The sequence below is a fragment of the Chiloscyllium punctatum genome, chromosome 15 (genome assembly GCF_047496795.1).
Source record: "Chiloscyllium punctatum isolate Juve2018m chromosome 15, sChiPun1.3, whole genome shotgun sequence".
Lineage (NCBI taxonomy): Eukaryota > Metazoa > Chordata > Chondrichthyes > Orectolobiformes > Hemiscylliidae > Chiloscyllium > Chiloscyllium punctatum.
This window is the reverse complement of record NC_092753.1, coordinates 15,036,106-15,058,377: the sequence shown is the minus strand read 5'-3', so window position 1 is coordinate 15,058,377 and position 22,272 is coordinate 15,036,106. Positions and strand designations below refer to the sequence as shown.

Genomic DNA, 22,272 nt, shown 5'->3' with positions numbered 1-22,272 from the left:
ATTTTCATAGGCTGTATATTGTGATACAGCATAAAACTCTAAGCACTGATGCTGTTGAAGCTCAGCTAGCTCAATTTCCCAGCCTTGGAGAAAACAGTAATCCTGTGAGCAGGAAAATTGTTACACTGATTGTGGAAAGAAGCACCATGGATTTATCACATGTGTGGTTGTTTGTTTCTGGTATGTTTCGTTATTGTGGGTTTTAAATTATCAACATTGATGCAAAAATCAACCTCAGCACTGGAGGAAGTTGGAGCAAATATCTTCCATCTGAATCAGTCAAATTTGAGTGGAATGAAATGGAATGATTTTAATTGGTTTTGTGCTGTTCTTTGTTTGGTATTTGATATGTGCTAATTTGAATCACATTTAGCCCATCACATGTTTAGGCTAATTAATGGTATGATGCTAAGGGGGCATGCAGAATGCAAGACCTTGTAATTATTTTGACAATGAAGTGCTCAGTTTTTGTTTTGCCAGCTTTATATAGACTGTGAGGTTATTGAAATGCTGAAATGCAAACACCAGTTTATATTAGCAACATATTTTACCTGTTACATTTTGTGGGGAAAGATAGGAATGAGTATTGCTTGTGATTGTACGGGTAGCCCTTTATGGTAAAATATTCTCTGTGTTAACAGTCTACTCTATGCAATGACGTAAACATTTGGAATCGGTAAGAGGAGGCTATTTTTAAAAAAGAAATATACTTGGTGCATTAACTGTAGTCAGTAAATTGTGGAATATAAATTGATTTGTTAATTTTTAAAAAATGGAAAACGAAGCATTGCTTCAAGAAATAGATTTTAAGTGTACTTATTCCCAGCTTTGCATTCAACCTAAACACAAATTTCAGTGCAAAGATCCAAGCAAGCTAAAAGAGTTGACCAGTATATTTTAGCTCCACACATCCCCAACCCACACAGTTAATCTCCATAATGGTGCTTGTTGTCTTTCGTCGATTTAGCTCTCAGACAATCTCAGAATTCATAACTTGGCTCTCAGGAAGATTATTTAGGAACTAATTCCATGTGCTTTTAATTCAAAGTCTTGTGATCTCCAATTTCACAGCGATTCTTCCCCTATATTCTATTTTCAATTGGTTCTTGTTTGGAAATGTTTCAATTAAACTTTATTCCGTAGCCAACCAAGCCAACTTGTAATGTTTTGATATTTAGATGTCCTGTGAAAAGGTGTTTCAAGTCCTAATTTACCAATTTTTCTATCATTCTGGCACTAAGAGAAAAGTGTAGAGCTGAATAGACTAGGAATAGAGGACAAATAAAATAGAAATTTAAAAACAACATTGTCATATGACACCACATAGAAGCTGCCTTTAGGCACAGAAACTACAAAATAGAAATAGGCCATTTAAATCAACCAGTTCTCCTCAATCTTCGCCCTTCATGTGACTAAATTATGTTACCCATGTTCTGATGTCCTTTCATCTTTTCCTTTTCCCTTTAGCTAATTGTCCATTATAACTTGAAAATTGATCTAACAATTATAAATAATTCTAAAAAGTGTAAGTTATAGTCTCTCAATTGTGTGTGAAAAGGTTGCTCCATTTCTCTCTCCTAAATAAGAATGAAAGCCAGTGAACTAATAGTGGAACTCTCATTGTTACAGAAACTAGGAATGAGAGAGTTTTGTATAAAAGGAACCAGCTTTGTGAATGTTACACAACGTCAAAATACTTACAAAATAAAGTCCAGTATTTGTCAAACACTGCTACATTAATGTGTAATGGTGTATGTATTGTTAGTGCCAGGTTCGCTGCTGCCTCTGCATGCGCAGGTGATGTCACATTGCATGACAGAGATTGCATTTATGCTTATTTGGATGTCACTTGCTCAAGGAACCCCATATCTCCCTAACTCCACTCGCTCTCCTCTACAACCAGTACCACTCAGTCCTCCTTGGGCAGCGAGTGTATCCCCAGCAGTTGTAGCAATTAACAAAAGCAATATATGATTTGGAGGAAGGCTCATTTTGACATTATTAGGCAAGAACTTTCAAAAGCTGTTTGGGGGCAGATATTTGCAAGTATAGGGACGGCTGGAAAATGGGAAGTCTTCAGAAATGAGATAGCAAGAGTCCAGAGACAGTAAGTTACTCTTAGGGTGAAAGGAAAAGCTGGTAGGTGTAGGGAATGCTGGATGACTAAAGAAATTGAGGGCTTGGTTAAGAAAAAGGAGGGAGCATACATCAGGTATAGACAGGATAGATTGAATGAATCCTTACAGTATAAAGACAGTAGCAGTACACTTGAGAGAAATCAGGAGGGCAAAAAGGGGACAAAAAAAGCTTTGGCAAATAGGGTAAAGAAGAATCCAAAGGGTTTTTACAAATATATTAAGGACAAAAGGGTAACTAGGGAGAGAATAGGACCCCTCAAAGATCAGCAAGATGACCTTTGTGTGGAGCTGCAGGAGATGGGGAAGATACTAAATGAGTATTTTGCATCAGTGTTTACTGTAGAAAAGGACATGGAAGATATAGAACGTGTGGAAATAGATGGTGACATCCTGAAAAATGTCCATATTACAGAGGAGGAAGTGCTGCATGTCTTGAAACACATAAAAGTGGATAAATCCCCAGGACGCGATCAGGGGTACCCTAGAACTCTGTGGGAAGCTAGAGAAGTGATTGCTGGGCCACTTGTTGAGATATGCTTTTAGTTTGCATTTCACAAAAAGGCAGTTTGTTTGATCAACCAAGATTTCCCCTTGCTAACTATTCATTTGTTGCATTTTTCTTTTGTAGATAGGTTTGAAGGGATATGGGCCGGGTGCTGGCAGGTTGGACTAGATTGGGTTGGGATAGCTGGTTGGCATGGAAGAGTTGGACCGAAGGGTCTGTTTCCATGCTGTGCATCTCTATGACTCTATGACAAGAGGTTGGCTGACATGGTGCCACTATTTAAGAAAGGTGGTAAGGACAAGCCAGGGAACTATAGACCAGTGAGCCTGAAATTGGTAGTGGACAAGTTTTTGGAGGGAGTCCTGAGGGACAAATTGTCCATGTATTTGGCAGGGCAAGGACTGATTAGGGACAGTTAAAATGGCTTGGTGCATGGGAAATCATTTCTCACAAATTTGATTTTTTGAAGAAGTACCAAAGAAGATTGATGAGGACAGAGCGCTGGAAGTGATCTGTTTGGACTTCAGAAAGGCGTTGGACAAGGTTCCCCATGGGAGACTGGTTAGCAAGGTTAGGTCTGATGGAATACAGAGAGAACTCTCCATTTGGATGCAGAACTGGCTCAAAGGTAGATAACAGAGGGTTGTTTTTCAGACTGGAGACCTGTGGAGTGCCACAAGGATTGGTGCTGGATCCACTATTTTTCATCATTTATATAAATGATTTGGGTGTGAGCATAAGAGGTATAGTTAGTAAGTTTGCAGATGACACCAAATGTGGACAGCGAAGGAGGTTACCTCCGATTACAACGGCATCTTGATCATATGGGCCAATGGGCTGAGATGCGGCAGGTGGAATTTAATTTAGATAAATGCGAGGTGCTGCATTTTGGGAAAGCAAATCTTAGCAGGACTTATACACTAAATGGTAAGGTCTCAGAGAGTGTTGCTGAACAAAAAGACCTTGGAGTGCAGGTTCATAGCTCTCTGAAAGTGGAGTTGCAGGTAGATAGGATAGTGAAGGTAGGATATTGTAGGTGGATTGTATACTTTCCTTTATTGGTCAGAGTATTGAGTACAGGAGTTGGGAGGTCTTGTTGCAGCTGTACAGGACATTGGTTAAGCCACGTTGGAATATTGTCTGCAATTCTGGTCTCCTTCCTATCGGAAAGATGTTGTGAAACTTGAAAGGGTTCAGAAAAGATTTACAAGGATGTTGCCAGGGTTGGAGGATTTGAGCTATAGGGAGAGGTTGAATGGGTTGAGGTTGTTTTCCCTGGAGCGTTGGAGGCTAAGGGGTGAGCTTATAGAGGCCTATAAAATCATGAGGGGCATGGATAGGATAAATACACAAGGTCTTTTCCCTAGGATGGGGGAGTCCAGAACTAGACGGCATAGGTTTAGAGTGAGAGGGGAAAAATATAAAAGAGACCTAAAGGGCAACCTTTTTGCGCAAAGGGTGGTATGTGTATGGAATGAGCTGCCAGAGGAAGTGGTGGAGGCTAATACAATTACAACATTTTAAAAGGCATCTGGATGGGTTTACAAATAAGGAAAGGTTTGGAGAGGTATGGGCCAGGTGCTGGCATGTGGGATGAGATTGGGTTGGGATATCTGGTCGGCATGGACAAGTTGGACTGAACTGTTTCAGTGCTGTACATCTCTATGACTCAATGACGCTAACTGGTCTATGCGTTCCTCAACTTATTCAGTCACTTTTCTTTTAATATAGCAATAGATTTAGCTTGGTACTTGCCCTTTTCTAGACTCTGCAATTTCTTACCAAACACTGGGGTTTAAAGAGTAGAAGGGGTTGCACTGCCTCGCCCTGAAATTAAAAGGTTGGGTGAAAAGTAATGAATAAAAAAAACCTGAAGGCAATAATAATAAGACACTAAGTGACATTTACTAACAGCAGAGTGAGACTTCTACCCTTCATGGGGAAGGAGATCATGCCTTGGAAGCAGCCAACCAACCTGATTGGCCAGTCCTAGCAGTATAATGGGCATTGTATTAGTTGCTGCCGATACATCAGCAAACCCTTGAAAAGGAAGCCATGGATTCGAGACCCCAGCTTGTCATGCATTGATTGGAGGAGTTTTCATCAGTTTTTGTTTTTGGGGCGCATGAAACAGAAGATGGGAGGAGGTTGGAGAAATGGTATGTGGTAATCAGCACATTTCTTCACCTATGTTTGATCTGATAACCATGAGATTTCATGCAGTACAGAATCAATGTTGAGGACATCAAGGTAACTCCCTTTCTTCTGACTGTGCACCATGGTGCTAGCAGAATGGGAACCCTCATAGATGATGTCTGGACAGTCGTACTCTCAGGTTCATACCTTCGTAGACTGTCAGGCTGCAGCTCGATGATATTGTGGAACAGACCTCACAATTTTAGCATAACCCTTTGGATGTTGAAGGAAGGAATTTGCAAGATTCACAGGTCTAGGTTTGCCAGGTTGTCCATCCAACATTTTTTTAGCCTTCTAGTAGTTTGATGCAACTTTAGAAGGCAGTTAAGCATGAATCACATCTTTACAGATCTGAAGCAATATGATAGGCCAGGTCATGTAAAGATGGCAGTTTACCTTCTCTAAAAGGGTATTAGTGAATCATATGAATTTTTATGACAATGGTTACATTTCTGCTATTGTTTTATTAATTGTTATACTAAACTTGTTTTATTCCTTTTTGTCATTCTCTCCTTTACTCATGTACTTAACAAACGCCTTTTTGTCTTTTCAATTTTACCCTGATCATCATTGCCTTCGTCCTGGTATTTCATTTTTTACTCCTTCACACTTGTTCTGTTGATGGATAAGATTTCTCATGAAATAATTCCCATTTCTTTCGATCTTGAGTCTGCCATGGCACACTCACTTGGAGTCAGAAAGTTGTGGGTTCAAGTTTTAATAAGGAATTGAGCACAATAATGCTGACACTCCAGTACTGTTCTGAGGGAATGCTGCACATTTAGAGATACCATCTTTTGAATGAGACAAGGTGGTACATGCTGCTGTTTCATGTAATTGTGAAAAAATTAATTAATTTGAAGAACAGTGGTGTTATGGCTACTATCAATGCACCAACATGACATAAACATGGTCATGATCATAATCTTATCTGTAGGGATTTGATGTGTGCAAGTCATGCTTTCTACATTGCAATGTGATTATAATTTTTAGGTACTTCATCACTTCGAACAATTTGGGCCATCTTGAGGTCATAAAAATGTTTCTAAATGCAAATCTTACTTTTTTTTTCCCTATTTGTTTTTCAGTGTTTTAGTTAATCAGTAGTTGTTCCAATTTCAGTTGGGCAGTTACATCATTGTTGTCCATCATTAGCTGCATTCTAAGCTATTATTTTATATTTGTCTTATGTCTTTCATAATCATTATCTTGAACTGGAGCACTCAATTTCTTTCCCCTCTCTCTCCCCCTAGTTGTTGCAGTTCATTTGGGTCTGGATGAAATCTCCCAAGATGATGATTCTCTATTCTATTTATGCTCAAGATAAATTTATGCACTTCCCCCATCAGTTCTCTTCTACTGTTAATTGGTGTGTAGTCAGTGGCAATCATTCTCAAACAAGTATGATTATCCATCCAAGAAATTCTGTGTCACTGAGTTCAAAGGTGCCTGATGATCCTGATTTCAGATCTAGTTCTCGGATTTGACAGATGTTTTTGAGAGATGGATTTAGTCCTTGGCCTTGAAATTGCGAGCACTTTTTGTCTGGTGCCATTTCCTGTACTTCCTCTTGCTGATGGGTGTTCTCAAAGAATTGTGTCACTTCATACAGAGGTTCCTCCATGTTGGTTTCTTCTGAATGAGGGTCTTGTATTGATGTCCATGTTGCATTGCTTGATGGAGGTTAAAGTAGGAGGGGAAAGATTTAAAAAGGACCTTGGAGACAATGTTTTCAAACAGAGAGTGGTGCATATATAGAACAAGCTGTCAGAGGAGGTGGTAGATGTGGGTACGATTACAACACTTAAAAGGCATTCAGACAAGAACATAGATAGGAAAGGTTTAGAGGGATATGGGTAAATGCAGGCAAATTTGATTATTTCAGTTTAAGAAACCTAGTCAAAGGGCCTGTTTCCATGCCATATACCTCTGACTCTATGACTGTCAGCCTTTGGGGAGTTTTTGAAATGCTTATTTTGTCCTCTTATTTGAGTGCCTTTGTTGAGCTGGGCAAAGATGATTTGTTTTTGCAGTCAGACTTGTGCTTCCTAAACATGTGGCCATCCAGATAGAGTTGGTTTAGGAGATAATCATGGCCTTGATGCTGGTGCTATGGCTGCTTCAAGGAAACTGATATTAGTATGTCTGTTCTCCCACCTGATATAGAGAATCTGTTTCAAATTGCATTGATGGTTCTTCTCCAGGGTGTTGGGGTGATGTCTTACATAGACCAAGGTTTGGAACCATACAGAAGAATCTGACGGATAACTATCTTTTCACAATGTTCTTGTTATCAACATGGATGTCGCAATCATTGAAGACTGACATTCTTAGGTATACAAAATACTCTAAATTGGATGCAATGCTGCATCTCTGCATCATTGTCAGCTTTGGAGGTAGCTCGCAGGTAGGGTAAAATGCTCCACCTTTTGGGAAGATTTCTTCATTGATCTTAATTGGAAAATGGACCAGGACATGATGACCTGGGACAGGTATGCTAACAATTTGTCATCTTGAGGTTAAGGCTAATTCTTTGACATGCTTTCTCAAAGGTGTCAAGCAAGGCTTGAAGGTACTCCTCAGCGGGCAGAGGTGATGTTGCCACCCGCATACTGAAATTCAAAAGGGTGGTTGATGTCATTTTCTTCTTGGATTTCACCTGGTTGAGATTGAAAAACTTTGTCTGCAGGATGGTGGGTGGGGGTGGGATTGTCCACACCCCTGGGAATCTCATTCTTTACAAGGTGAAGAATGGTGGTGATGAATATGAGAAAAAGGGTGGGGTGATGACCCATGCATGTTTGGGCCCTGTCCTGACTTCAGAGGATTCTGTCATTTGAGTATTGGTGAGGAAATGGAAGACATTGATGAAAATCACTGGATAGCTAGCCTTTGATAAGGTCTTCCTAACACTTCCCACGTGACCATGTCAAAAGCCTCTGAAGTATACTCCTAATAACCTAATCAATTCCTTCTTATCCTTTATCTCAAGCCTTAAGAATTCTATATCTATCTTAATGTTTGTTGTCGTCTTATCTATTGCTGTTATTATTTTCTCTAGTTAGTCCTTTGCCATCTACTTTCTCAATGCATTGTATCCTCGTTATTTAACTTGCTACCCAGAAGGAAAAACTGTGAAACATGTGAATAACACACATTGCTCTGATTCATCTTGTATACCTTCACATGGAGCTTCAGTGCAACCAATATATTCATTTCCAAACATGATTTGTTACTATTTTTTCCTCTCTTTGTGCAGCTGCATGCAGTTCTCTCCTCCATCCTATTCCTCTCTCTGGTTTTTGTAACATGTATCCCTGTTTGGCATTGGATGTTGTGTATGTTGCTGTTCAAGCAATCTCATTTATTTTATTTTGTTTGTCATATAACTTTAATTGTTTCCTGATTGATTTGTTTGAAGTAAAGAGTGAGACTGAGAGATTTGGGGGAGGATTTTGATAACCAGAACAGTTGAAAGCATTTTCACCATATCCTATGGTGCAGAAGAGAGGGTAAAGTGTGCACATTTGGGAAGGTATACCAGGCTTGAGAAGTTAGCAATCTGGTGTGAGCAGGCTAGGCCAAGCCACATAGACAGAAGGATTTTAAATGTAATGGGAACGGGCAATATTTAACTCAATTGAGTGTTGAATGTGTCAGACTAAGTATAGCTCAACGTATGTGCCAAAAATTGGGAGACATTGGAATTTATGGATAGGGGAGGGTGGAAGGCCTGCAAGGAAAGTGCTAGTCAGTTTAGTCTGGAAGTAACTGAGGCATCTGTAATGAGCACCAGCTACATAATGGATAGGAATATGGGGTTAAAGCTTAGTTTAGAATAAAACAGGGGGATCAGATTCTGAAGTTTGATTCCTGGGTGAGAGCAACTAGACTTGGATCTCCAGCATGAGGTACCTTTACTATATAGTCTACAACTGTCAACTAATAGGCACATCCTTCTGAGGACAAGTAGAGTTGGCTGCTGCGCAACGATTGCTGACCTTTCTGTAAATTCCCATGTCATGGGAATGATTCAAAACCTACAGAACAATGATGACCGTTCATTTAAATTCGGGCCATGCCAGTGTCTGTATCAAATTATGTGTGAGAGGCCATGGTAAAAACAAAACAATGAATTGAGGAATGCTGCAGAGCTGGCTAGTGAAGTGGATTTGCAAGCATCGGAGTTTGTTTTTGTTTCGGTTAATTTCTGTCCAACCAATAAAAAAAGGATAATTCTAATCCACGAGGTTGGATATGTGAATGGTGAAGCTAGCTGTAAGGAAGTGAGATCAACAACAAATTCTTTGCAAGTGATCAAAGGTGGCTGTTGGTTACTTGGTTACTTGGTGCAGTATTGTTGGACAAGTTTAGTTTATTATTCCAAGTCTGGCAGAATGTGTTCCACTTTGTCCACACACTTGGACTTGGAGTTTTGCCATGATGAAGAAGCTCCCTGTCATGACAAAAGTATCAATGATCCTGAAATTATTAAATCTCGACCCCAAATTTAGCACTGACCATTTTAGTGGGAGTAAAAATGGAGTCAGGTTGGGATTCATGGATGCTTGGCTCACAGAGGCAGCTAGCTGTCTAACATCATAAAGCAGAGAAGACATGGTAAGAGCAGGCCTGACTCTGTGCATTTCTTGGATATTTAGGCCACCCCTTTGGAGACAGAAAGATCGCTTTTGATGTTGTCCTGGGTTACCTTTGTGGGAGGCAAGAAGCCAATAAGAACGCTTAACAGACAGTAGTGCAGAATTTCATTAACTGTCCAACTCATTTTCACTGTTGATAGAAATGTCAAAATTAACTGGAGAAAGTCTCAAGGACCAGTGAAAGCATTTAGATGTTGTGCCCTTTAAATCATTTGAAAAATAAATGTCTGGAATATTTTTAAAATCGGTTCTTGCTGTTTCACCCTGATTGTTGATAGAAGTCTGAATTACTGCTGCATGAATGGTTGCAAAACCATTTATTATTTACAATGTGTCTGCCATTTTACAGTTTGTTTTACAGCTCAAAGTGCTTATGGACCCTTTGAAGTGTGACTGTAAATCAACTCAAATGATTATTGTTCTTGGTGTACCTGAATGAAATATTTGTTGAAAGATTTTATGGTTGAAGAAGTGTATGTGTAATTTTCATTTTCTGAATTAATGTTTTCTTTCAATATAGTGAAATCACAATAGACATAGAAACAAACACGAAATTCTGGGGAAACTCAGCAGGTCTGGGAGCACCTGTGTGAAGAGAAACTGAATTCCTTTTTTGAGTCTAAGATGACTCCTTTTCAAAACCATGATTATTATGATGATCATTATGATATGTTGTCCTACTCCCTAAATCTGTATAACAATGGACCTCACCTGGTTTTGTTCCCTCAATAATAAAGGGAATCTTTGTTTATGATTGAGACCATTCAACTTTATGGATGTTTGGATGCTCTAGAGTCTTAGGGTGGATCTCCAGTAGGAATGATAGATTTGCTGCTTCTTTGGGTGAAATTGGTTTGTTCTTTCATTCAGAAGATGTCCTTCAGCAATTAGGCTTCTGTTTCTGATAATAGCAGGTTGGTTTTATATAGTACAATAGCAGCAGCTGTCTGTCATTTAATGGTTCAGGAACTGACCATCTTGTTGGAACAAGCAGTGTAGTTCAGTGAAACTCTGTGTTGCATTGATCATTCCGAAGTCCTGTGGCAGTGTTCCCCATGATCTCTGGTCTTCTGGCAGCACCTATGCATCACCATAACCACATCTTTCCAAGTGCAGTTTTTGAAGTAGGTTTATATGCCCATCCTGTAATATTTGTTTGCTTTCCAGGATACATTGGGACAGGCAGATGGAAACAGTTTGATAAAGATAACTTTATCATTAAAAAAAAAGTTCTTAAATGGCTGTAAAACACTGAGAAGTGCATTGGTTATATAAATGGGAAGTCTTCCCTTCATTTGTTTCATTCTTTCTGTCCATTCTCAGTATGTCATAGGAGTTACAGCAGTCATATCATTCAGTTCAATGAATTTCTCTCTACACAAGCCTCCTCCCAGCCTATTTAATTTTCCCCTATCAGCGTATCCTTCTGTTGTTTGTTTTCCCTCATGCACTTATCTAATTTCCTCATTTATGCACAAAGTCAGCACAGATAGCTGATTGACATAGTTGAAAATCCCAGCCATTAATTTTCATGTATTCCACTTTGTTGTCTGCAGTTTGATCTTGTTTTGCATGAAATATAATGATCACGTATTTAATGAATAAATCACTTGATATAAATTCTGACAAAGCTAAATGATATCGAAGCCAACTTTGCCCTGAAGCCCAGTCTTTTGATTGAGATGTAAACTCAATTATTAAAAATGTTTGCTGGAAACCAGTGTGTAGAATTTGTGAACAAGTATTGCAGACACTGAGGTGATTCCTGTTGAAGAGCTTTTGCCCGAAACGTCGATTTCGAAGCTCCTTGGATGCTGCCTGAACTGCTGTGCTCTTCCAGCACCACTAATCCAGAATGCAATCCAAATCATTACATCTAAATATTCCAAGTCCTGATGTAGCCATAAAAGATTCAACTTCAAGAAAGATTATAAGGTTTTTAGGTGGAAATCATTAAAACCACACCATTCAATGATGTGACAGGACATTTTAACCATTTCATGCTGAGATTTAAAAGTGAAATTTGTTTGCTTTAATTTTCAGACATTAACAGAACATTTCCTGACAATGTACAGTTTCGCAAAACTGCAAACCCCTCCTTACAAGATGCACTCTTCAACATTTTAGTGGCATATGGAAACCACAATAAAAATATTGGTTATTGCCAGGTATGTAATTTTTGAAAACTTTTTTTTGTTTCATGACGCATGGGTGTAATTGGCTAAGCTGGTCATTAGTTGACCATCCCTAACTCCCTTTTAAACGACTGAAATGGCCAAGCAAGCCAGAGGGCCGTTAAGAATCAAAGAATCGGCCACGTTTTTGTGGGGGGCTCATGTAAGCCAGATAAAGTAAGGATAGCAGAATCATCTTTCTGGAAGTCATTAGTGAACCAGGTGGGTTTTTACAACAGTTGCCAGTAGTTTCATGGTCACCATGAATGAGGTGAGCTTTTGATTCCAGGTTGAATTAATTGAATTTTGGTTCCATTAGCTAATGTGGAACCAATGCCCCAGAGCATTGCCCTGGACCCCATGACTTGTGACATTACGACACCACCTTCTCCCCAGTTATACAAATCTTGTCACCTGATTCATGCACAAGCCAGTTGCCTTTGTCAGGCTCTTCATCAGAGCGCCCTCTCAGATGTGGCACTGTCTCCTCCAACTCTGATCTGATGTCAAAAAGCATGTAATGAATGATCAGTACGTGGAAAATGGAAGTACAAACCTGAGTCATTAATGGTGCAGTTGAAAGTTGAGTGTCTGTGGGACGTGAACAAATTGAATATGATCCTCTTACCACTTCGGATTTTTTGCTGTGGACTCAGTATCCAATTTCTAAAGATTTGGTTGCATTGGACAGCTGAGCACGTAGCTAAATAATTCATGTAGTGCAGAAAGTATTCAACATGTGTCTCTTCAGTCCAACTTTCCCTCTCGTTCTTTTTCTCCTCCTCCCCTTTCTTCCTCCTACTTCCCACCACTCACTCTTCCCACGCCCACTTATCATTGTGTGTGTGTCTCTCTCTCTCTCTCTCTCTCTCTCTCTCTCTCTCTCTCTCTCTCTCATATTTTCTTTCTATTGTTCTCTCTCTCATTATTATGTCTCTTTTTCACGTTATGTCTCTGTGTGTGACTCTCTCCCTCATATATTATGTCTGTGTCTGTCTCTCTCACACACACACACATTGTCTCTGTGTGTCTTTCTCTCGCTCTCATTATGTCTGTGTGTCTCTCTCTCTCTCTCTCTCTCTCTCTCTCTCTGTCCTTTCCCTGTAACTTTCCTGTCCCATCTCCCTTTCCTGTGCTTCACCTTTCCTAAATTGGGCATGCATGCATTTGCTTGCCTTTGTGATTTACTTTGCTTCTCCTTTTTCTGTTTTCCCATTTCTGTCTAGCACTTTGCACCTTGTTTTTGTTCCTCATATTGTGTCTGTCTTTTCAGCCCAGATTCCACTAATGCAGAAAATAAGGTGTAAGTGTTAAACAAGAAGAAAAAAAGTCCAACTTGGGAGGAGCATATTTTGCGTAAAAATGAACAACAGGCCAGATGTTAAAGAATGATTAAAGATTCATAAGGAGAGAAAAATGAGGATGAGAGGAAACCAGCTAAAACTGTAAACACTGTATGCAGCAGTTCCTATACATATTTTAAAAAGAATAGGTTAAGTAAGTGTCCCCTAGGGAGTGAGAATGGTGAATTAATAGTAGATAATTAAGAAGTTGAATCAAATGAGAAAGGCTTTTCCTTCTTTATTCACCATTAAGGATAGAAAAATATTTCCAGTCACAGCTTTAAATCAAGAGATAGCAAGGAGAGAGGAATTTGGTTAAATTGCAATAGTTATTGAAGCAGTACTGAACAAACTAATGGAGATGTTGGCTAATAAGTCAATAATAAAGTCAATGATAAACTTCATCCTAGGATGGCTAATGAGGCTGTAGATTCATAATTTTTCAAAATTCATTTGATTCTGAAAAGGCTTGATCAGTCCGGAAAGTAGCAAATATAACTCCTCAAAAAGGGAGGGCCAGTTATCTTGAGGTCATTTTTGGGAAAATTGTTGAAATCAATCATTAATGAGTTATAATTGGCACATGGGGAAAAAAAACTTCATCATTAGAAAGACTGAGCACAGCTTTGTTGAAGGGAAATAACGTTTAACGAAATTTTGGAGTTCTGCGAAAGCCTAATATGTGCGTTGGATAAAGGGGAACGTGTTGATATAAAATATTGGGGTATCCAAAAGGCATTTGATAAGGTGACATATCAAAGGTTATTGCACAACTAGGAGCTCATGATGTAGTTAATATGTGAGCACGAGCAGAAGAGTATCTGGGGTATTTTCTGATTGGTAGGGTGTGACAAGTGGAGTCCTGGAGGTGTCTGTGCTGGGACCTTAGACTTCTACAATTTACATCAATGAGTTAGATGATAAGAGCGAAGACTTGTTAGCTAATTTTGTGCATGACACAAAGGATGTTGATAAGACCATAATATCTGAAGAAATATGAACAGGAGTAGACCATTTAGCCCCTCAAGCCTGCTCTGCCATTCAATATGATCATGGCTGATCCATCATTCCTCATGCCCACTTTCCTGCCTTTTCCATGTAACCTTTTGATTTCCCTGCAGATCAAGAACCTATTTATCTCAACCTTTATTATGCACAAGAACTCTGCTCCCATAACTCTCTACAGCAATGTGTTTCAGAGCTTCTCAAAACTCAAAAGAAATTCCTGCTCATCTTTCCTGTATACTGAGGTGCTTTTAAGGTGGAACAAGAGCTTTAATTATGAGAATTGTCAAATATTCTGGCAGATGGAAGTATTCTGTGGAGAAAATGCAAAATTATTCACTTTGACAGAAGAAAGCCAAATTATTGCTTAAATGGAGAACCGTTGCAGAATTCTGAAGTGTAGAGAGCTCTCGGGGATTTGGTATACAAGTCACAAAATGTTAGTATGCAGGTACAACAAATGACTGTCGTTTATTTTGGGAGGAAATGAGCATAACTGAAGGGTGATATCCTTCTATATGCAAAACATTGGTGAAACATCTGGAAAACTGTACAGCTTTGGCCTCCTTATTTAAGAGAGGATATAATTGCATTTGAGGTGGCTCAGAAGAGGTTTACTCGATTCCTGTCTGGAATGAATAGCTTGTCTTATGAGGAATTGTTGGATAGACTGGGTTGTTTCCACTTGAGTAGACAAGACTGAAGGATAATTGGATTGAAGTGTAGAACAATCTTGAGAAACTCATTTGTAAACAGACGTCTACAGCAAACAAAGAGACCTTTTGAGTCTGTGCCAGTGAAAAACAGCCACCTGACTATTCTATCCTCATTTTCTAGCACTTGGCCCATAGTCTTGTATGCCTTGACATCACAAGTGCATATGGAAATAATTAAATGTCATGAGGGTTTCTGCCTCTTCTACCCTTATAGGCAATGAGTTCCAAATTATCTCCACCCTCTGAGTTAAAAACCATTTTCTCTCATTCCCTCTAAGCCCCTTGCTCCTTATCTTAAATCTATGCCTCCTGGTCATCGATCCCCCCACTAAGGGGGAAAAGTTCCTTCTTGTCTACCGGATCTGTGCCTCTGGTAAGTTTATACATCTTAGTCATGCTCCCCGCCTTTGGTCTCCTCTGCTACAAGGAGAACACCTCTAGTCTGTCCAATCTCCCTTCATAACTGAAACTTCCACCCCAGGCAACATCCATTTGAAACCCATTTGCCACTGATCAGCTTGTTTGACCAGCCTGTCTATATCCCTCAGTAATCTAAGGCTATCCTCCTCACTATTTACCACCCCATCCGTTTTTGTGTCATCCACAAACTTGCTGAACAACTAACTACATTCAAGACTAAATAGTTTATATGTACAAATACAGCAAGAGCCCCACTACTGATCCCTGTGGAACCCCACTGGACACAGATTTCCAACCCCTCCACTATCGCCCTCTGCTTCCTTCAACTCAGCCAGTTATGGTTACATTCAGCCCAACCTCTCTGGATCCCGTAGTTTCTTACCTTGGCTATCAGTCCCTCATGTGGGATATTTTCAAAAGCCTTGCTGAAATCCAAGTAGATTGTGTCAAATGCATTGTCCCCATCTTCACATTAGATCACTTTTTCAAAGAATTCACTGAGTTTGGTCTGAGATGACTTCTCCTTAATAAAACCATGCTGACTGTACTTGATTTAATCTCTCCCTCTCCAAATGCAGAATAATTCTGTCCCTCAGAATTGTTTCCCCATCACTGACGTTAGACTGACTGGTCCATAGATCTCTGGTTTGTCACTTGCTCACTTTTTGAATAACAGTACCACATTGGCTGTCCTGCAGTCCTCTGGAGCCTCTCCTGTTGCCACAGAGAAATTGAAAATTTTTACCAGTGCCTCTGCTATTTCCTCTCTCAACTCACTCCTGTCTCTGTATACATAATAGATATAAAAAGGTTATTCCCTTAGTATTGTTTAAAAATTAGGGTGTCATCTTTAAGACACAAATGAGAATGACTGAGTTTTTTCTCAGAGGGTTGTACAACTTTGAAAATCTCTGTCTTGGGAGGCAGTGGAATTTTGATCATTGAATATTTGAGGTGGAGGTAAATTCTCAAATAAAAAGTGCTGGAAAATCTCTGCAGGTCTGGTAGTGCCTGTACAAAGAAAAGCAATGTTAATGTTTGGAGTTCAGTGACCCTCCGCCAGAACAAGGATTCTCATCAGACAAGGACATCACAGGTATCAGAAGTCAATGGGAAAATCTGGTATTCAAAACTCAAACTGCTCAACCATGATCTTATTAAATGGTGGAGCAGGCTTGAGGAACCATATGGCTGGCTTCTCCACCTCGTTCATACATTTGTGTATTTCTGAATGAAAAGCTGCAGCCTTGACCTTGACACAATTGAGGCCTGCCACCTCGTCTTGGAAGTGAGTTCTTTGAGGTAAATAGTTCAAGGCTATAATGCTGATTAAAAAAAATTCCTCTGTTGGACAATTAGACAATGTATCTGTACAGTCTCCAGTCTGCAAGGAAATACACTTTCTACATTCTGTCCGGAGATAAGACATCATAGCAATTTTAGGGAAAAGGTGTAATAGAAATTGCCATTAGCCTGCATTCTTCTGAGACTTAATTCTCTGATCAGTTGGACGTCCAGTCCCTGAAAACGCCTGGCCCACTAAACTCATCTCTTCCTACCTCGACACTGTCATGTCCCCTTGGTCCAGGGACTCCCCATCTACGTTCGTGACACCACCCATGCCTTTCACCTCCTCCAAGAGTTTCATTTCCTGGGCCCCCAACACCTCATCTTCACCATGAACATCCAGTCCCTGAAAATCTCCCACGCCATCCACAACTTCATCACCTCTGGGGTTCTCCCATCAACAGCCTCTAAACTTATTGTCCGTAAACCCTGCACTGCCCGATTCTATTTCCTTCCTAAGATTCACAAACCTGATTGCTCTGGTCAACCCATTGTCTCAGCCTGCGCCTGTCCCACTGAACTCATCTCTTCCTACCTCGACACCATCCTGTCCCCCTTCGTTCAAGAACTCCCCACCTACGTTCGTGACACCACCCATACCCTTCACTTCCTCCAAGATTTTCATTTCCCTGGCCCCTAACATCTCCTCTTTACCATGGACATCCAGTCCCTGATCTCCGAGTTAATTCTCTGACCAGGTTTCTGTATCACCTGGTCTTTCACACACATGATGAGTAGACAGGTCTGATATGCCTGATACATTGCCTTTAGGCTGGAATAAGCAGTTACTGCTATGTTACTAGCCTTCAGGACAGTCTCCGTGTGGGTGGAAAATTATTTAGTTTACTTGTGTTGTGATTATCACTTCAGCTAATTAGTTGCGATGGGCCATTAGCGTTATCAAATTTCCTTTTCCGCACAAGTTTACAGTACGTCTTCAGCATCACTTAAGCTGATCATTGCCAGATCCATCAGCAGTGGAGAACTTTACTCATTAAGTTGTAGGTCATGAGGAGTAGTAAAGGGACAATGACGTGTGACAAAACTGTTCTGTTTTTTAGCAACAAATTAAATCAACTTCCCATCAGCTCTCCTGGGGAGGGCAAAATATCCCATGCCCAATTTTGGAGAAATAATGAATTTCTTTCTCATGTCCTTTGCCCAACAGAGGTCAACACTGTAATCAGTTTATTTATCTTGTTGCTGTTGTAAGAACTGGTTATGTGCAGTTTGGCTGTGGCACCTCCCAGTATTACAGTAGCATGCTGTAGAATGTGCTGAGGTCCTGCAACGTGGAATATAAATGTATCATTCATTCATTTTGTTCTCTTTCCCTCTGTCTCTTTTTCTCTTTATCTTTATTCTCTCTCACCACTTCCTCCCCTCCAATACCTCCACTGCCCACCTATCTCTTCCCATCTGTCTTCCACTCCCCCCTTCACCCCTCATCACAACCCCTCCTTCTCGTTGCCAACCCCTTTCCCCTTTTCCCCACCCCCCCCGCACTCTAACAAAGGGATGGTTAATTGTAAATCGAGGAAGGAGAAAATCTGGTGGGATAATATGCAGGTGAAGATGGGTTGGCTGTGCTGAAAGCAGCCCATGTGATGACAGAGCTTGGTGCTTGTGGGTTGGTAAGGATATGGAAGATGATGTTCAGACCCTAAACTGTTTGCACTGGATATTGAGTCAGAATGCTGTAGGATCCCAAGTGGAAAATGAGGCACTATTCTTCCAGCTTGCATTATGTTTCGCTGGAGCAGTGCAGTAGCCCGGGACCGATGTAGTCCAGGGAGCTTGGTGATGTGTTAATGGCACACAACAGGAAACTTGGGGTCATTTTTACATTTGAAACGTTGTTTTTGCAAAACAGTCACCCAGTCTGCGTTTTGTGTTCCCAGTTTAGCGGGTACCACACTATGTACAGCTATGTGTGTGCTTTGTGAATACAGTACACTAGATTGAGTGAAGTGCAGATAAATTGTTGCTTCACCTGGAAGGTGTGACCTTGTAGCCTTGACGGCTATAAGATTAGGAGGGAGGAGTTAACTGGGTAAGTGTTGCACCTTCTACAATGGCATGGGAATGTCCTGTATGAGTGTGAGGAAGTGTTATGAGTGGAAGAGAAGTGGACCAGGATGTCTCAAAGGAAATGGTCCCTGTAACATGGTAGAAGGGTGGGGAATGTATCTGGAGGTGGTGGAAGCAGCAGCTTATGATCCTTTGGACATGGATGCTGAAAGGGTTAAAAGTGAGGACCATGTGTAGTCTAATGCTGATATGGGAGGGAAGAGAAGGGTGAGGGCAGAAGTGCAGCAAATGGGTCTGACACAGCTAGGGGCCCTGTCAACTACAGTGGCAGGGTGTCCTCAGTTGACAAAAACATACATGTTTCTGAGGCCCCGTTGCATAAGGTGGCATTATCAGAGCAGATGCGATGTAGACGGAAAATTGGACAGGATGGAATGGAGTCCTTTACAGGAAAAGTGGTGTGAGGATGTAAAGTCCAGGGAACTGCGAGTCAGTGGGCTTGTAGTAGATATTGGTGGCTAGCCTTTCCCCAGAATGGAAACAGATGTAAGGAAGGAAATGGAGGAGTCCAAGTTGGGCCAGGTGATAGTGAATGTGGGTGGAAATTGGAATCTCCAATTCTGAATGAGAGAGGAAAGCAGCACTGATAATGTCATTGATATACTAGAGGATGGTCCTTGTTCCAATCCTACTCATCCCTCCCCACAACTCTTTCTCCAGTACGTCAATGACAATATCAGTGCTGCTTCCCTAGCTCATCCAGAACTGGAAAATTGTTACCAGACCTGCTCAATTTCTGCAGCTATTTCTGCTTTTCTTCTAATGTCAAGGTATTTTGCAACAGTTGTATAGATCATTGGTGAGGCCACATCTGGCATACTATGTAGTTTTGGACTCACTTATTTCAAAATGGATATAAATTCATTCAGAGAAGTTCATCCAACTGAAACCTGGGATGCAGTAGTTATCTTGTGAGGAAAGGTTGGAAAGGGTGTGCCTGTATCCGTTGGAGTTCATAGGCCCACTTTAACGAGACTGTAACCATTTGGAGTTGTCAACAAAACTGAAATGGCAAGCACCTTAGTGTGATAATGGATGATCGTGAAATTAGTCATGTAGGAGTACTTCGTATGAACAGATGATTTAGAAACGAGAGTAGCCCACTTTATCCCTGTAGCCTGCTCTGCCAGAAAACCAATTGTGGTTTATTCTGTGGGAATAAAATAAGAAATTTGAAGAAGTATAAATTTTGTGAAAAAACTTTCATGTAATTTTTTTTGCAATATAGTGGTCTGAAATCCACACTTGGAAATTTATTTAATAGAACATTATGTCTTATGACAATTTAGAGCAGAGGAGATGGAAGCTAGGGCAGTTGCATGCTCCTCTTGCAGGCTGTGATAAGGGTCACCATTAGTGTCCCCGCTGACTTCACCTGGGAGGAGTGCACCCAACACCAGCTCCTCTCAGACCGTGCCAGGGAACTGGAGCCGGAGCTGGATGAACTTCAGATCATTCGGGAGGCTAACGGGGTGATAGCAGTTAGAGGAAAGTAGTCACACCTAAGTTACAGGATAAAGATGGCTCAGTGACAGTTAGGAGAGGGCAAGGAAATAGTGCAGGGATCCCCTGTTGCCATTCCCTTCAATAATGTGTACCACTTTGGATACTATTGGGGTGTCAACCTACCAGAGGAAAGCCATAGTGGCCCGGTCTGTGGCTCAGAAGGGAAGGCAGGAGAATGGGAGAGTGATAGTGACAAGAGATTCAATAATTAGAGGAACAGACAGGAGATTCTGTGGTCACGAGCGAGACTCCTAGATGGTATGTTGCCTCCTGGGTGCTAGGGTCAGAGATGTCTCGGATTGAGTCTGCAGGATTCTTTAGTGGGAGGGGGAGCAGCCAGAAGTCATGGTTCACATCGGTACCAATGACATAGCTAGGAAAAGGGATGAGGACCTGAAAAGCGAATATAGGGAGTTAAGTTGTAAACTAAAAGGCAGGACGGGCAGGGTAGTAATCTTAGGATTGCTACCAGTGACTGGCGAGAGGGGTTGGGAACAGAAAGCACGTGCAGCTGAACACGTGGCTTCAGGGCTGGTGTAGGAGGGAGGGCTTCAGATATGTGGATCATTTGGTTACACTCTGGGGAAGGTATGACCTCTACAAGGAGGATGGGGTGCATCTGAACTGGAGAAGCTTCAATATCGTGGGTGGGAGGTTTGCTAGAGCTCTTCAGGAGGGTTTAAACTAGTTTGGCAGGGGGGTTGGGAACCAGAGCTACAGATCAGAGGATGGGATAGCTGGTGAACAGGCAGATACAGCGTGCAGAGAGTCTGCGAGGAGGGATAGACAGTTGATAGGGCAAAGTTGCAGTCAGTGTGATAGGTTGAAGTGTGTCTATTTTAAAACAAAAAGTGTCAGGATAAACTTAGAGCATGGATCAGTACTTGAAGCTATGATTTTCTGGCCATTATGGAGAATGATTGTAGGATGTTCTGGGGTTTAGAGGTTTCAAAAGGAATGGGGAGGAAGGTAAGAGGTTAGGGAGTGGGCATTGCTAATCAGCAACACAGAGGAGCAGATTGGGAGGCAGAATTTGGAAAGGTGCAGAAGTAAAAGGGTTGTTGTCACGGGTGACTTCAACTTCCCTCATGTTGATTAGAGCTCCCTCAGTGCAAATAGTTTGGATGACTTTTTCATCTTAGCTTTCTGCTGTGATGACCTCTAACTGCCTCTGTTCTAGCTCTGACAAAATACAAAATACCTACTTAATTGGAATTGTTTAAATTGACTGCTTCCATTCAATGGGCACTTAGTCCGCATCTCATCCTGGATATTTTCCCAGTGTTAGGAATCTGTCTCGATCCACTCTTTTCTCTCAAACCCTATCACAATGAGTTGTGGAAAATTTGACCAGTTGACTTTGTCTTTCTTAATCTCCATAGACTACCCTGACCTGATAAGTGCCATTGTTTTCTATTTTTATTTCAGATTTCCTGAATCCAGTTTGCTTTTGTCCTATACACTGTTTGGCATGCTCCTAATTTTGTGTCTATCAAATTGCAATATTCTAATGCCCATGCAAAATGTTGGCACATATTGAAAGCAATAGCTGAATTAGTATTTCTCCTTTCAGCAGTATTCAGTGCCAATCCTGAGGAGCTGTCCTATGGAGTGATGTTAGGCACAGAATGAATAAACAATTTAGATGTAGGGTTCCTTGCCACTGTTCAGGCGAACTCCCTGTTTCATGTCCTGGCCAACAGTCTTTCCTCAACCAATATAATTAACAAAGCAGATTGACATATTCTTCATCCTTTGGCAGATGGTTGATCATAGTGAGTAATGATATGCTTCTCACTTTGTTAAAATACATTTGTTGTATGAGACACATTGAATCAACATGATAAATATTGAAATTCCTACTTGCAGTGACGCTTTCTGGAATTTCATGGGCCGGGTGCTGGCAGGTGGGACTAGATTGGTTTGGGATATCTGGTCGGCATGGATGAGTTGGACCGGGGGTCTGTTTCCATGCTGTACATCTCTGTGCCTCTGAGTAGACTTTATCAAGTGCATCTACAAAGAATTTCTGATTTTCCAGCACCACACTCTCAACTCTGATCTCTAGCTTCTATAGTCCTCAGTTATGTAGATAGGCTGACGAGAGGAGAGGCCATACTGGATTTGATGCTTGGCAACGAACCAAGTCAAGTGTCATATCTGTTCGTGG

At 40.9% G+C, this 22,272-nt stretch overlaps 1 protein-coding gene across 2 annotated transcripts in view; it reads left to right on the top strand.

The window, feature by feature from the left end:
• The window catches only part of grtp1a (growth hormone regulated TBC protein 1a), a 77,078-nt gene that overhangs the window by 18,573 nt on the left and 36,233 nt on the right, over nt 1-22,272 (top strand). For both annotated transcript variants that reach the window (XM_072584716.1, XM_072584718.1), the window contains one exon: nt 11,544-11,668. In XM_072584716.1, coding sequence (XP_072440817.1) covers nt 11,544-11,668 — 125 coding nt within the window. The remainder of the gene's footprint in view (nt 1-11,543; nt 11,669-22,272) is intronic.